Source organism: Muscardinus avellanarius (genome assembly GCF_963383645.1).
Source record: "Muscardinus avellanarius genome assembly, chromosome: 11".
Taxonomy (NCBI): domain Eukaryota; kingdom Metazoa; phylum Chordata; class Mammalia; order Rodentia; family Gliridae; genus Muscardinus; species Muscardinus avellanarius.
In genome coordinates this window covers 5,684,039-5,699,457 of record NC_137797.1, presented here as the reverse complement: position 1 = coordinate 5,699,457, position 15,419 = coordinate 5,684,039, and the positions used below count along the sequence as shown (strand labels likewise).

The 15,419-nt window shown below is 54.8% G+C and overlaps 1 protein-coding gene across 2 annotated transcripts in view; it reads left to right on the top strand.

The window, feature by feature from the left end:
• The window catches only part of PARVB (parvin beta), a gene marked incomplete at both ends in the record, with an annotated part of 92,746 nt that overhangs the window by 38,765 nt on the left and 38,562 nt on the right, over nucleotides 1–15,419 (top strand). Inside the window, 2 exons of one of the 2 annotated variants that reach the window (XM_080705566.1) lie at nucleotides 4,761–4,850; nucleotides 11,497–11,567. In XM_080705566.1, coding sequence (XP_080561692.1) covers nucleotides 4,761–4,850; nucleotides 11,497–11,567 — 161 coding nt within the window. Of the gene's footprint in view, nucleotides 1–4,760; nucleotides 4,851–11,496; nucleotides 11,568–15,419 lie in introns of those variants that run through there. The other variant, XM_080705567.1, reaches the window with a different exon arrangement.

Genomic DNA, 15,419 nt, shown 5'->3' with positions numbered 1-15,419 from the left:
TATTTTTGGAAAGAGCCTGGGCATAAATATATAAATAAATGGAACAGTACAAAGAAAAAGGTTTAAAAAAAATGAAAGATGAAGCCTCCGTGCCTGGCCCGAGGTCTGCGGGGCAGCTTTTTATGAGTCTCTTGAAGCGGGCAGGTTTAGTGTCTGATCACCTCTCCTCTTTTTTATGTTCTTGTAATTCCAAACCAGCAGCGCTGAGCTTGTTTTTTAAAGCCTTGCCCAGTCTTTGGGTGGAGTGATGGAGAGGAAGCCATGGGTGCTGGGACACTTGCTGTCCATCCCTTCTGCAGATGCACAAGGGCGGCACTTATGGAAGGCTACCTGCCCCGTAAGGCCAACACTAACCGAGAGTGGCCTGCCACAAGGCTGGCACTTACTGAGGGCTGCCGGCCTGTGAGGCTGACACTTACCGAGGGCTGCCTGCCCATGAGGCTGGCACTTACTGAGGGCTGCCTGCCACAAGGCCACTACTTACCGAGGGCTGCCTGCCACAAGGCCGGCACTTACTGAGGACTGCCTGCCACAAGGCCGGTACTTACCGAGGGCTGCCTGCCACAAGGCCGGTACTTACCGAGGGCTGCCTGCCACAAGGCCGGCATTACTGAGGGCTGCCTGCCCACGAGGCCAGCACTTACCGAGGGCTGCCTGCATGCCAGGGTTTGGTGTGCTTGTCTCATTCAAATGTGATCCCTCCAGGATCTGTGTCTCAGTTTCATCTGTGAAATGGAACCTAATTCACTTGGGAGGGGCTGGGGAGTCCAGGAAAGGTATAGTCACGGGATGGGTTGCGGGAGCTGGGCAGAGGGGAGCCCGGGGTGGGCACCCAGGAGGGAGGTTCCCGGAGGAGGTGGCTGGTAGCTGAGGCTTGATGTGGGTGGGTTCAAGGACTAAAGGAGACTCAGAATCAAGCGGCTCGGGCTGGGTTCCGCGCACATGGGCTCTGGGACTCGCTGGTGGTGCGGGGCGGCTGCATGCTTAACAGCAGGCCCAGCTGGGACCCAGCTGCCCCTCCCACCCTCGGCAGGAGGTTAACTCAGGGGGCGGCACAAAGGTGCCCTGCAGGTGGAGGCGCGGGGAAACACGTCCCCTGGACAGGCACTGCGACCTGAGCTGCACACGGGTGACCCTCGCTGGCCCGCAGAACTGAATTGTTTGTTCACACATAAATTGGGAGATTCCACAAGAATCAGCACATTGGTTCTTCCTGGAAACTCAAATGTTCTGGCGATGGCCTGTACTCACGTCCTGGGCTCAGCCAGGGGAGGTGGTCCCCAGGGACAGAGTTGTGGCTACAGGCTCTTGGCCGATTAGACATCCTCCCCTCTCTCCCTCCTTCCCTGGCCTCCTTTCTCCCTCACCTCCTGGTATTTGATTTTGTGTGTGTGTGTGCGTGGTACTCGGGGTGGAACCCAGGGGCATTCTATCTCTGAGCCATACCCCCAGCCCTATTTTTAATTCTTTTTATTTTGAAGCCGGGTCTCATTGAGTTGCAGAGGACCTCACTAAGTAGCTGAGGCTGGCCGTGAAACGCGATCCTCCTGTCTCAGCTTCCCAAGTACTGGGATTACCAGCGTGCGCCCGGCTTACCTCCTGGTACTTCTCCAGCGTATCTACCAGGCCGCTGAGCATCAGGGCCGCGAGGGGAGGGGTCCTGGGCGCCACGGCGGCTCTGGCTCCCTCCCCGGTGGCTGGCCTTAGGTTCCTGAGAACAGGGCAGACACTTGGGAAAGCAGGCGAGAGCCTTCTGTCCCCCATAATCAGCAAGCACTCTCTCCTCCGATGGCTCACCCAGGGGCGCTGCTGCCGGCTCCGGGCCGCCCATCTTGCTTGTGACCCAAGTCAGCTGGCATTTCCCCGCTTTGAAGTATTTGTCTTCCTGGCAAGTGGACTGCACTGTAAAAACCGAAACATTCCTGGGATTGCCTGAGAGCGCTGACCTGGCAGGGCCGGTCCCGGGGCAGAGTGGGGGCGAGCTCAGGAGGAGCTCCAGTCGGTAACTGGATCTAGCCAGAGAGCTCCCAGGGTGCCCTTAGGAACCCGGGCTGCAGGGGAAGGGCGAGGCCTGTCTGTGGTCTCCTGACCCCAGTGCTGGCCCCGAGCCGTCCCAGAGGCCCTCTTCGGGATTCATGCCTCCTTTCCAGGCCTGGGTCAATGGCAGCCTCCTCCAGGAAGCCTTTGGAAGTTCTCCCTGGGATGAAGGCCTGCCGTCCTTTCCAGGCTGTCCCTCCTTGGCGGCTGCTCCCTGGCCGCTCTGTCCGCTTTCCATGACATCAGCTGGGGATTTGGGTCTCAGAAGCCCGCTATCCCCTGCAGACCATAGTTTACCAGGGCTGCCGCGTCTGTGAAAACCAACTTCCTTCCTTCCTTCCTTCCTTCCTTCCTTCCTTCCTTCCTTCCTTCCTTCCTTTTTCTTTCATGGTTCTAAGGATGGAATTCAGGGGCATTCTACCTCTGAGCTACACCCCCAGCCCTATTTTTTTATTCTTTATTTTTAAACAGGGTCTCACTGAGTTGCGGAGGGCCTCGCTAAGTAGCTGAGACTGGCCGTGAACCATGATCCTCCTGTCTCAGCCTCCCAAATGCTGGGATTACAAGCGCGTGCCACCACACCTGGCTTAAAAACCATCTTTTCTTTCTTCCCTTTTCTGCTTGTTAAGCCTCTTTGCTGGTTAAAATACTCTTTGTAATTAGTTATGTGAAAAATAGCTGTTAACATCTGGGGATGTTTGGAGTGTTCTAGGGGGGCAGGGCACAGGGGCCTCCGATGTCTGCTGCGTGTTAACTCATGAAGGTGCGCACACCTGCTGTTTACACAGAGCTGGAGCTCCCGGGAGACAATTTGGGGATTAAAGGGGCCTTGGTGCCTGGGGTCTGTGAGGGAGGTCTGCCGCGGGGTGGAACAGCTGGAGTGTGCTGGCCGGGCTGGAATCTTGGCTTACCTTGGTGAGGGCCTACTTTTTTAAAAAAAAAAAATTATGTAATAGTAAAATATACATAACATCAAATTTACCTTCTTAATTCTTTTCCTCTTGTGGTCCTGGGGATGAACCCAGGGTCTCGTGCCTGCTGGGCAAGCACTCGACCGCGGAGATGCACCCCGGCCCTTTGTTGTTTTGAGGCGCACTCTACCTGCTATTAAATCTATTCACGGCAGGGCGTGGTGGCGCAGGCTTGTAATCCCCGTGCTTGGGAGGCGGAGACAGGAGGATCGCGCTGGTTCGAAGCCAGCCGCGCTGGCTTAAGAGACCCTGGTTCCAAATAAAAATATATAAAAATAGGTCTGGGAGTGTAGCCCAGAGGTAGAAGGGTTTCCAGGAACCCCAGTACCACACACACACACAAAAAAAAAAATCTATTCACGTTGCTGGACGGTCACCACCAGCGTCCATCTCCTGTGCGTTCCCACCTCCCCCAGGTGAAACTCTGTCCCCGTTAAACATGAACCTCTGTACCCGGCCCTGGCACTCCTCATTCTAACTTTCTACCTGTGAATCTAAGATAAATCATGTGTGTGTGTGTGTGTGTGTGTGTGTGTGTGTGTGTGTGTGTTACTGGGGATAGATCCCCAGGGTCTACATCTGAGTTACACCCCTGACCCTCTTTATTTTATTTATTTTATTTATTTTTTATTTTTTATATTTTGGTGGTACTGGGGTTCCTGGAAGCCCTTCTACCTCCGGGCTGCACTCCCAGACATATTTTATATTTTTATTTGGAAACAGGGTCTCTTTAACCAGCGCGGCTGGCTTCGAACCTGTGCGATCCTCCTGTCTCTGCCTCCCAAGTGCGGGGATTACAAGCGTGCGCCACCACGCCCGGCTCCTCTTTATTTTTGTATTTTTATTTTGAAACAGAGTCTAGCTAAATGGCCGAGGGTCTTGCTAAGTTGCTGAGGATGGCCCCGCACCCATGATCCTCCTGTCGCAGCCCCCAAGTGCTAGGATGAGAGGCGGGCACCACCACAGATTCCCCAGAGCACCGCGCCGTCTAGGCTCAGCCAGGTTGAGGCGGGTGTCAGAATGTCTGTCCTTCACAGAACTGAATCGTGTTCCTGGTCCAGGTGGGCCACATTTCGCTTACCCGCACGTCCGTGTGTGGACCCTCGGGGCCATTCTCGCCTTTTGGCTGTTGTGAATAATGCCACCAGGACCACGAGTATGGAGAAGGTCCGCTTTTCGAAGCCGAGTGTCAGGGCCTTTGCTGACCTTGGAGGAGCCGGTGTCCTGGACCGCCATTGTCCTTGTGCAGGGCAGAGGCCAGCCATGCCAGAGTGGGTCCATGGCTGTATCCCGAGGGCCCTGCCACTTTTAAGTTCTATCTGAAAATGCCCCGCCAGGGACAGGCTCAGGGAGGTTGAGGCATGGGCCTGGGGTCTTTCAGGGATGGTGGCCGCTTGCTCTAAGCCACCGTGCTCCCTGCTCTAAGCCACCGTGCTCCCTGCTAGTCCACAGAAGAATCCGCTGTTCCCAGGGGAGGCGGGGGTCTGGAAGCCTCTGGAAGCCTCCAGGAGCTTCCGTGTTCCTGTGGCGTGTTCTAATGAGCCGTGAGGGCCGGCTGCAGGGCTGGCGTGGGGAGAGCTGCAGAACATGCTCTTGGTTTGAGCCTTGTCCCTCTGACGTTTTTCTGAGCAGAAAAGCACTTAGGAATGTTAGTTTATCGCTGAAAACCGGAGGGCGTATTTCCCCTCGGCCTCCCCTCCAGCGTGCCGCCGAGACTGACCGGGGTTTTCTCTCTCCGTTCTTTTCAAACAGTGAGCGACCTGCAGGAAGAAGGCAAGAGCGCCATCAACTCGCCGATGGCCCCCGCCCCGGCGGACATTCACCCCGAGGACACCCAGCTCGGTAACGTGGGGTCCTGGCCGCCCCGTCCCGGGCCGCGTGGACTGACGGGAGCCGGACAGACTCCTGTGGGCAGGCCGCACCGTGGCCACGATGCCGGGGCAGCTGTGCCCGTGGCAGGACGGCGCGGGGCCGGGATGCGTCCGCCTGCCTTGGGCTCGCCGGGGTCCCTGGCCTGAGCACCCGCCTCCTGGTCTCACCCGGAGTCCTGACTACGGCCTTGCTAGTTCCTCGTCCCCGCCCCATATCTCAGGCTCTCCTTTCTCTCTCTCTCTTTCTTTCTCTTGTAGTATGGATTCTACCTCTGGGCTACAGCCTTAGCCCTTTTTATTTTATTTATTTTTATATTATTTTATATTTTATTTTATTTATTAAATTTTAATTTAATTTTTATTTTAATAAGTTTTTATATTTTATTTTATTATTATATTTTATTTGGAAGCAGATTCTCACTGGGTTGCTGGGCATCTCGGTACACTGCTGGGGCCGTCCTGGGACCCGCAACCCTCCTGTCTCAGCCTCCCTCGTTGGGATCACACGTCACCAAAACGGGCTTTATTTTGCTCCTCGTTACTGACACTTACCTATCTCGACACCCAAATCCCACATCACACGGCAATTGATAATGTTTTGGTGACGGGAAGCCAGGGGCAACTCCCAGGAACAGCAGAGTCAGCTTTAACATGAAGAGTCGCGGCAGGGGCAGGATGGGGTCGGGAGCCTGATGGGGAGATCAGGAGCGAAAGGCCAGGGGGCGGCGCCCTGGTGAGGGCCCGCTGGGCAGGGTCTGTGGACACTGAGTTCCCTGCCTGGTGTTCTCCTGGGCAGACGCTGTCACTAGCCCACCAGGTGGTCCATGAGAAGGTGACAGGTGGGGTGCCCGCTGCAGGTCCAGGTGTTCCCCTTTTTTTGTGGGGTATTGGGGATCGAACTCAGGGGCATTCTACCTCCACCTTCCATCCCCAACCCTATTCCCTTTCTTTCTTTCTTTCTTTCTTTCTTTCTTTCTTTCTTTCTTTCTTTCTTTCTGTTTTTTTGTGTGGTACTGGGGCATTCTACCTCTGAGCTATATTCCCAGCCCTATTTTTTTTTTTTTATTCTTTATTTCTGAAACAGGGTCTCACTGAGTTGCAGAGGGCCTCAATAAGTAGCTGTGGCTGGCTGCAAACCGAGATCCTCCTGTCTCACCCTCCCGAATGCTGGGATTACAAGCGTGCGCCACCACGCCCGGCTTCATTTTTTGTTTTGAAATGGTCTCACTAGCTTGTTGAGAGTCATTGCTGAAGCTGGCCTTGAACCTATAATCCTCCTCTTTCAGCCTCCCAAGTACTGGGATTACAGGTGGGCACCACCCTGCCCGTCTAGGTGTCCTTGCTGAGATGGGTAGATCTGGGATCCAGGCAGCTATACCTGAGGTGTTGGATAAGCTCGGGTCCCTGGTGTCTCTGATATGCTTGATAAGCCCTTGTGCCCCCAGTTAAATTTGATAAATGCACAGGTGGTGATTCTTATTAGAACAAATAAGTTGTTTATCAGTGTGTGCCTCATGGCTGTGCTGGGCAGATGGCGGCTGTCTCCTCCGACAGACAGGATGCCAAGTCGTTCTGGCTCGCCGTTCCCACCCCCAGTCGTCACCCGGGGCGAGCTGCGGCTGGGAAGCTGCCGCTCACATGGAGTCCAGGTCTGAGCCGAGGCCCCCCATGTAGGTTCCTGCCCCTGTCTCACACGTGGGCTTTACTGTTTCTTGGGCATGGAGAAGCCAGCAGTCTATTGGGAACCACGGATGCTGGGGACACAGCTTGTTATGGTCACAGTTCCTAGAGGCGGCCGTGCAGGGCCCCCGGGGAAGCAGCGGGTGGGGAAGAGTGGAAGGAGGCGGGCAGCAGGTCTTACTGATTCTCTTGAGCAGGTATGGGTGAGGCCGGATGGACAAGCGAAGGGCTGGCTGGATTAATTTCAGTGCCCGACTTGGGCGGCTGCCTCCTGTTCTCTGGTACCTGGTCTGGTTGGGAGGTCGGGGAATGTCCACTGAAGGCCCACCAGAGCCCCGTAGAGGAGAGGCTGGGGTATGGGCCCTGGGCTGGCTTCCCTGCACAAGGTGAGCTCGGGGGGGGGGGGGTTGTCTGCCTTTTCTAGCAATTTCTGGTCCTGAGGACCATCTCTCCAGGGCCCCAGGATCTCAAAGCAAGAGAAAATACAGTAATTAAGTGCACGATCAAGGCACCTCCACTTCTGCACCGGCAGAGCCGCCCCGAGGCCTGGGGCTGGCTGGCCTCTGCCCGTGGCCAAGGCCTCTGCCCTCCCTGCCTGATGCCAACACACAGACGGGCTGCGCCTACTCCTTGGAGCGTGTTCTGGGCTCCAGGTGGTCTGGAGGGCAAGTGTAGAACATTTTGCTTGTTAACAAACTCCAGTTCAAAGGGAAGTCTCAGTCCATCCATCTGGTTCCTGGGCCGAGGCCAGGCCGGCGAGCTCGCAAGGCACAGAGCCGGGCGAGCAGGGTCACTGGCCATCTGGCCATGGTTTTGTCTCTCTCCTTCATCTTGGATGAGCGCTCCTCGGTGCCTGGTGGCTGCTGTTAATTGTTCTTAGGCTGTCTGAAGCCGCCGGCCAGGCCGGTGCTCTCGGACCACTCTTTCCAGGAAAAGCTGGGGCTGCACGTGGGCCGAGGACTGCCTGTGTGGTCAGGGTTTCTCCGCTGGGACCTCTGGGGCTGCCAGGCACACGCTCCAGCCATGGCCCGAGGGTTAGGACCAGGCAGGTCCGGGAGGATCTCGGGTGTTCTAGAGGGGAGGCTCCATCTGCCTGGGAATAAACACTTGCACGGCGATTGAGCTCACTTGCTGAGTGCTTTTGTGTTTACAAGGCCCCCTTTATGTATTTTATCTCTTCTGGGCCAAAGCGTGACCATCGGGGTCAATATCAAGAATCTACTTTAGCCGGGCATGGTGGCGCACGCTTGTGATCCAGTCCTTGGGAGGCGGAGACAGGATCGCAGGTATGTGGCCAGCCTCGGCTACTTAGTGAGGCCCTCTGCAACTCAGTGAGACCCTATTTCAAAGTAAAGAATTAAAAATAGGGCTGGAGGTGTAGCTTGGAGGTAGAATGCCCCAGGGTTCCATCCCCAGTACCAAAAAAAAAAAAAAAAAAAAAAAAAATCCCCTCCCCTTCAGATGCCTGCTCTCCTTTGGTTTGTCTGGCAGCCCTGCGAGGTGGCTTGTGTCAATATACTGGTTTTGCAGGGAGGACATTCAGGCCCAGAGGGAGGGAAGGCACCTTTCCGAGGCTTCTCAGCAGCTGCCCACAGCCTAGACTCCTGCCTGTGGCCTCCAAGGCTGGCCTGGGGATTCTCATGGTTGAGATGGGAAACCACCCCCAAAGGTCCTGCAGCGGCCCTGACCCTGCGACTGACCCCATTCCAGGGGGAAAGCCATCTGATACACTGCCAGACACGCCCGGAGGTGGGGAAGGTTCAACCCTCATTCGTTATTACAGCTACAAGCTGGGCATGGTGGTACATTCCTATAATCCTAGGACCTGGGAGTCTGAGACAGGAGGACCACAAGTTTGAGACCAGCCTCAAATACTTAGCGACACCCTCAGTAACTGAGCAAGATCATTTCAAAATAAAAAGGGCTGGGGGTGTAGCTTACAGGTAGAATGCCTCTGGCATCAATCTCCAGCACCAAAAATAGAAATAAAAGCGAAAATAGATTAAAATTGCAACACTACATCCCTGCCTAGTGCTGAAGTGAAAAGTAGTGAGATTTGGGCTTGGCCAGTAGGAGTGACCCCAGCCCCGGAGGACGGCAAACCTCCCCTGACGGCTGTGCCGCTGGTCCCCTGGGGGCCGGCTCTGGGGCCCCAGACTGGGCACCCCGAGGGGCCTGCCGTAGTGGGTGACCGCCACTGCTTCCCGTCCTCCTGCCCACTTTCCTGCACACTTCTCAGCTCGCCTGTTCTGCTCAGCATTCTCACAGCTATAATCTAAAAGACTGACCACGTAACTTAGAGGAAAGAAGATTCCTTTCCTTACGGTTTCAGGCTTAGTCCAGGTGAGGCCGGGGACCATGGAGCTCAGGGTATGGCGGCCGGAAGCGGAGAGGGCGAGGCATGGGATGTGCTCCTCACGTCACGGAGCTGGAAGCAAGAGCGTGAGCAAGGGCAGGAGGAGCCATAGGTCATCCACGAGGCTGCACCCAGGGGCCACCTCCTCCTGCTGCCCCGCCAGCCCAGGCCGGCACCAGATAAACCCATCACAGTGGATTTTATCCACAGCTGAGATCACGACATTTATTTATTTATTTATTTATTTTTTGCGGGTCTGGGGATGGAACCCAGGGGCATTCGATCTCCGAGCTACACCCCCTGCCCTATTTTTTATTCTTTATTTTGAAACCGGGTCTCACTGAGTTGCAGAGGGCCTCACTAAGTAGCTGAGGCTGTCCGCGAACCACGATCCTCGGGTCTCAGCCTCCCGAATGCTGGGATGACAAGCGTGCCCCCCGCGCCCGGCTATGATCACGACATTCATGACTCAACTATCAGCCTGAATATTAATAAGTGAGCTCCTTAGGGGCGTGCTATATCTAACCCTAATAGGCCCCGACTCTGCACCTCCAGACACCTGATGGTCCATGGAGGCTCTCGAGCACAGATCACACAGCCGTACAGATGCTGATGGAGGCGGAAGGGCTCAGGACAGGACCGGAGGCAGAGGAGCTGCCTTGGAGAACCTGCTGGTGTTGGGCTGAGGGGGAGACTGCGGTGCGCTGGCTGAGGGGTGCAGGGTGCGTGGAGCAGGTATGTCAGGCGGTGGGCAGCACAAGCCAGGGTCCTGGGGCAGGCGGCCCTAAGCCAGGTGAGGTCGGAAGACCTGCAGGAATGTGGAAGACTAGACTTAGAAGTAGCAGGAGGCTGCTGAGACCCCAGTGGGGACATTGCAGGGCTCCCAGTACCCCTGCTTGCCTGGAAGGCCCGTTGCAAGCATCGATCTGCCTGACTCCAAGCATGGCGTCTCCTCTTGTAGATTTAAAAATTTGCCAGCCGGGCATGGTGGCATACACTTATAATCCCAGCATTTGGGAGGTTGAGACAGGAAGATCACGATTCATGGACAACCTCAGCTGCTTAGGCCCTTTGCAACTTCAGTGAGACCCTGTTTCAAAATAAAGAATTAAGCCGGGCATGGTAGTGCACGCTTGTAATCCCCGCGCTTGGGAGGTGGAGACAGGAGGATCGCGCTGGTTTGGAGCCAGCCGCGCTGGCTTAAGAGACCCTGTTTCCACATAAAAAGTTAAAAAATAGGTCTGGGAGTGTAGCCTGTGGGAGTGTATCTCGGAGGTAGAAGGGCTTCCAGGAACCCCAGTACCACCAAAAAAAAAAAAAAAAAAAAAAAAGAATAAAAAATAGGGCAGGGGGTGAAGCTCAGGGGTGGAGTGCCCTGGGTTCCACCCCCAGTACCACAAAAAATAAGTAAATAAATAAATATGTGCTGCTGTGAAGGTTGATTGCGTCGATGGCGAAGCCGGTTTCACCGAAGCCATCTTCTTCCTGACTGACAGGCTCCGTGGGACTTGTCAGGACCCTGGGATCCTGGTGTCTGGCTTCGTCCAGCTCCACCTGTGTCATGAGGATGCCGGCCCTGCCTGGAACCTCAGTGCATTTCTCCCCCCCCCTTTTTTTTTTTTTTTGCTGGTAGAGGGACTGAACCCAGTGGCACTCTACAACTGAGCTATGCCCCAGCCCATTTTACCTTATTTTGAGATAGGGTCTCATTAAATTTCCCAGGCTGGCCTGCAGCTTGCAATCCTCCTGCCTCAGCCTCCTGGTATGATGGGCATGTGCTCCCACCCCCAGGCCCATTTTTTTGGAAAGAGAGGCTTGGCATAGTGCCTCCTGGGCACCTGGGCCCTCCAGTCACACCCTCTTCCCAGGTCCCCAAGCTGGACAGCACGTGCAGCCGAGGCCCCCTCCCTGCTGGGGCGGGAGGCGCTCCAACCACGGCTCCCACAAGATGTCAGTCCTCTCTGCGCTGGTTCTCAGCTGGCCTCTTCGTCTTTCCCCCCACTGTCCACTGCCTTCAGGCTCCTGCACTTTCCCCTTGACCAGCTGGCTGGTTCCGTGTTGTCAGCTGGAGCCAGGCAGGGACAGGAGGGGAAGGTGCTCAGGGAAACAGACAGAAGAGGGTAGGAGTGGCCCCTTCCACTGTGAAATATAATCATTTTTTCTATTTATTTTAAATATTTCTTTGAAGCTACTGTTTTACATCTCACAAGCATACAAATTTTTCTTGTTTTGTTCACTACACATTTTCCATTGTGTGCGTCTGATTCAACTTCTCCTGTATCCTTCCTCCCTCCTTCCCTTCCCTTCCTTCCTTCCTTCCTTGGTACTAGAGATTGAACCCAGGGGCTTTCTACATCTGAGCCATACCCTCAAGCCCTTTTTATTTTGAAACAAGGTCTTGCTAAGTTGCTGAGGCTGGCGTTGAACCTGTGATCCTTCTGTCTCAGTCTTCCAAGTAGTGTGATTACAGATGGTGTGTCACTACACCCAGAAATTTCTTTAAACTTTGAAAGGGGGAGCTGGTTGCCCCAACATCCCTGCCACCCCAAAGTGCTAACTGGGCTCCTTCTGTCCCTGGCAGAGGAGAATGAGGAGCGTACAATGATCGACCCCACCTCCAAGGAGGACCCCAAGTTCAAGGAGCTGGTCAAGGTAAGGCGGTCCGCCAGGGTGGAGGGGTCCCATTGGGCGGGCCTCTTCTTTGGGGTTCAGGCTCTTATGGGCCAAGGGACCGGATCCTGGGCTCCTGGAGGGAATGCTAGGGCTGCGGCCTAGGTGAACACTGTGGTGCTGGGCGTGGCACGGGGAGGAAGGGCCGCGGCGGGCACTTCTGCGCGTGGCTCCGTTGGGTCTTTGCACACTCCTAGGGCTGCCGACGGAGCTGCAGAGGGCGACTCAGGACTGGCAGGGCATCCGCGGAGGACCTTCGGTGCCTGGCAGGTGGGCTTTCGCTCTCCTGGGCAGGATAAAGGAGATTTGCAGAGAGGCGTGTGTCACCGTGGCCGCTCCTGTCAGCTGACATTGGGTGCCCACCATGGCGGGAAGCCTGAACACCAGTTCAGTGAGAGAGGTGCCCACTCAGTCCCCAAATGTCCTAAAAACAGTGAGGGTGAGGCGTGGCCCTGGGGCTTCCAGGAGCGTCGGCAGCCCACCTCCAGCTTGGCCACACTGGGGCATGGACTGCAGTGTTGATGGCTCTGATCTAAGTCACAGCAGGGCTTCAAGATCGTCCTCAGTGGAGAAGAGGCCTGGCCTCCCTCAGGTCCCCGCTCCACGCAGCCTCAGCCAGCCTGGGTCACCTGGTGGCTTTGAAAGTGCTGTGTGAGAATGTGCCAGAAATAGGCATTTTTCTATTAGCTCCCCCACCTTCAAAGCCGCCGTCGCGTGTGGTGCCGCCTGGCTCAGCTACGTTTCCGGGGGGCTGATTTGGGGTGCTAACTGCATGTGTAAGGTGAATCCTTTTGGAAATTTAAATTTAAAATGTCGGTTTCAGGGCCCATCCAAAGATGGGGATTCTGTTTCCTTCCTTCCTTCCTTCCTTCCTTCCTTCCTTCCTTCCTTCCTTCCTTCCTTCCTTCCTTCCTTTTTGTGCCACTAGGATGAAACCCAGTTCTTTCTTATGCTAGGCAAGCTCTGTTCCACTGAACAGTACCCCCGCCCCGAGATATTCACTCTTCACTTAAATTGCCTAGTATGTTTTACTAAGGATGCCCCCACACCCCACGAATCCCCACTTGGTTATTCAGAACAGAAGAATGTCCTTAAGGAAAGAAACTCTTTTTTTCCACCAAAATGTTATTCACAGGGGATATTTAAACCAGGGATGCCTGGGAATCATCAGGATCTTCCAGAAAAACGATACAACGTATTAACATAACAATTACGATAATATATAAGAGTATGTTGTATAGCAATGCAATTATAATATATTGTATAATAATATACACACATATTTACGTATATATTTATAGGTAGATAGAAAGAAAGTGTTATAAGGTACTGGCTCACACGGTTGGATCTCAGGAACCTGCCCTTTGCAAGCTGGAGACTGGGAGAGCCAAGCAGCGGTAGCAGGGACCATGAGCCAGACGGAGGCAGCTGTGGTTCCACTCCGAGTCTGAGGGAGCACGGGGGAGCGCACAGGTCGTGTACCGGCTCGCGCACCCCAGGCAGAGGGGCCGCCCCAGCCACTCTCTGCCTTTCCGTTCTGTTCTGGCCCTCAGGGGCATGATGGTGTCCACCTGCCTTGGGAAGGCTGCCTGCTGTGCCTCCCAGCAGGGCAAGTGTAAACCCTATTCTGGAAACACCCTCACAGACACGTCTGGAAATAAAGTCTAAGCAGCTAGCCGGGCGCCTGATGGTCCAGTTGCATGGAAAATCAATCATCACAGGGCATATATCTGAGTTTTCTACTCAATGGTCACCTGATGCAGCAGAACCCAAGTCCACATCCTGGACTGCACTGCCACTGCCTGGAAGCGGAGGCACCTTTAGGGCAGGGTGTTCTAGGGGTGGTCTATGGATCACCCCCTGAGAGCTGATTGCATAGCCAGACCTCCTGGGTGAGGTGAGGTGTGTGTGTGTGTGTGTGTGTGTGTGTGTGTGTGTGTGTGTGTAAGATAGGCACTGGGATTTGAACCCAGGGGCATTCTACCTCTGAGCTGCATCCTCTCCCTATTTTATTTTTTATTGTAGACAGGGTCTTGCTAAGTTGCTGAGAGCTTCGCTAAGTGGTTGAGGCTGTTTTGGAACCTACAATCTTCCTGTCTCAGCTCCCCAAGTCGTGCGATTCCAGGTGTGCACCACCATGCCTGGCAGCACTGGATCTTTGCCATGCCAGCCCTTGCACCTGCCGAGACCCCGCGCCCAGAGCCCGTTTCCCCACCACTCGCCTTCCTCTGAGACAGTTTCGGGGCCTCATCCCGGCATCCTCCACCTCATCCTGCCTCAGTTTCCTTTCCGGGTTTTCTGCTGCCTGGAATCATTGCCTATTTACTAATTCCTCTGGGTCTTTGGCCTCTTAGAATACACACTGAATAAACTTCAGAGCCCCCACCCCTTAATACCACATTCTACATAACAGATGCTACAAATCGCTTTTAAAGGTCCTCGGGGTCCTGTCATTGAGCTACACCCGCAGTCCTTTCTGTTTTCATTTTGAGGCAGGGTCTTGCTAAGTTGCCAAGGCTGGCCTCAAACCTGTGATTCTTCTGTCTCTGCCTCCCAGGTACTGAAGTTACAGGCATCGTCCCTGCCTCGGACCCTGTCATGAAAATAACTTACATGGCCGACCTCATTCTCAAGGCCTGGGCTCAGCCAGACTGAGGATTCTTTTGACAGGACACAGGGCAGAGGGCGCGCACATCTTAGACAGTCCTGAGGCTGTGGGTCAGAGGGCAGACAGGAAAGATAAGAAACAAGAGCAGATGGCAGAGGAGATGGCAGAGGAGGAGAAAGGAGCCCGGCCCGGCCTCCGCAGTGAAGTGTCTCCCTGGGGGCCGCGCGTGGTGGCACACACTCGTCATCCCTGCATTTGGGGGCAGTCGACCTCCCATCTACACCCCAGCCCTATTTTTTATTCTTTATTTTGAAACAGGGTCTCACTGAGTTGCAGAGGGCCTCACTAAGTAGCTGAGGCTGGCTACTTAGTGAGGAACCGCGATCCTCCTGTCTCAGTCTCCCAAATGCTGGGATGACAAGCGTGCGCCACCACGCCCGGCTTAATTTATTTTTGTTTTGAAACGGAGTCATGCTAGGTTACCGAGGGTCTTGCTAAGTTGCTGAGGCTGGCCTAGAACCTGTGATCCTCCTGTCTCAGTCTCCCAAGGACTGGGATTATAGGTATGTGCTGCTGCACCCAGCTAATCCTATGCCTCTTTAGATGAGGGGCTTGAACATCCTTGGGTCTTGGTACCCACAGGGATCTGGGAACCAGTCCCTGGGATCCTCAGGGATGCCTCGTGGGATGTGGTGCCCAGGGCTGAAGGTGGCTGTGGGTTCCGCTTTCTGGGTTTAGATCCTCGCTCATGAGCGAGTAGACACTGGAGCAGCCCCAGGGGGAGCGGGGTGGATCACCAGCTACCCCGAGCAGGGTGGGTGAGGGAGGGAGCAGGCAGCGAGGGGCGCCGGTCTAGAAACGGTGCCCACATTGTGTGGGCTCAGAAGCCAGGATTTATTGGGGCCTCCTCCTTGCTGATGTTTGATTCTGTGCTCCTTTTCTCTGAGTTTCTGTGGGCAATCAGCAAGTTTTGCCCAGGCAGATAATGGTTTCTAGATGAGGTGTTTTGTATTTTTAATGATTTTCAAAAGATGGAATAATGATTCTTGTGCTTTCTGGCCAGAAAAAGACCCTCATGTTTGTAGTTAAAAAAAAAAAAAAAAAGCCGGGCGTGGTGGCGCACGCTTGTAATCCCAGCGCTTGGGAGGCTGAGACAGGAGGATGGCACAGGTTCGAAGCCAGCCTCAGCTACTTAGTGAGGCTCTCAGCAATTTAGTGAGACCCTG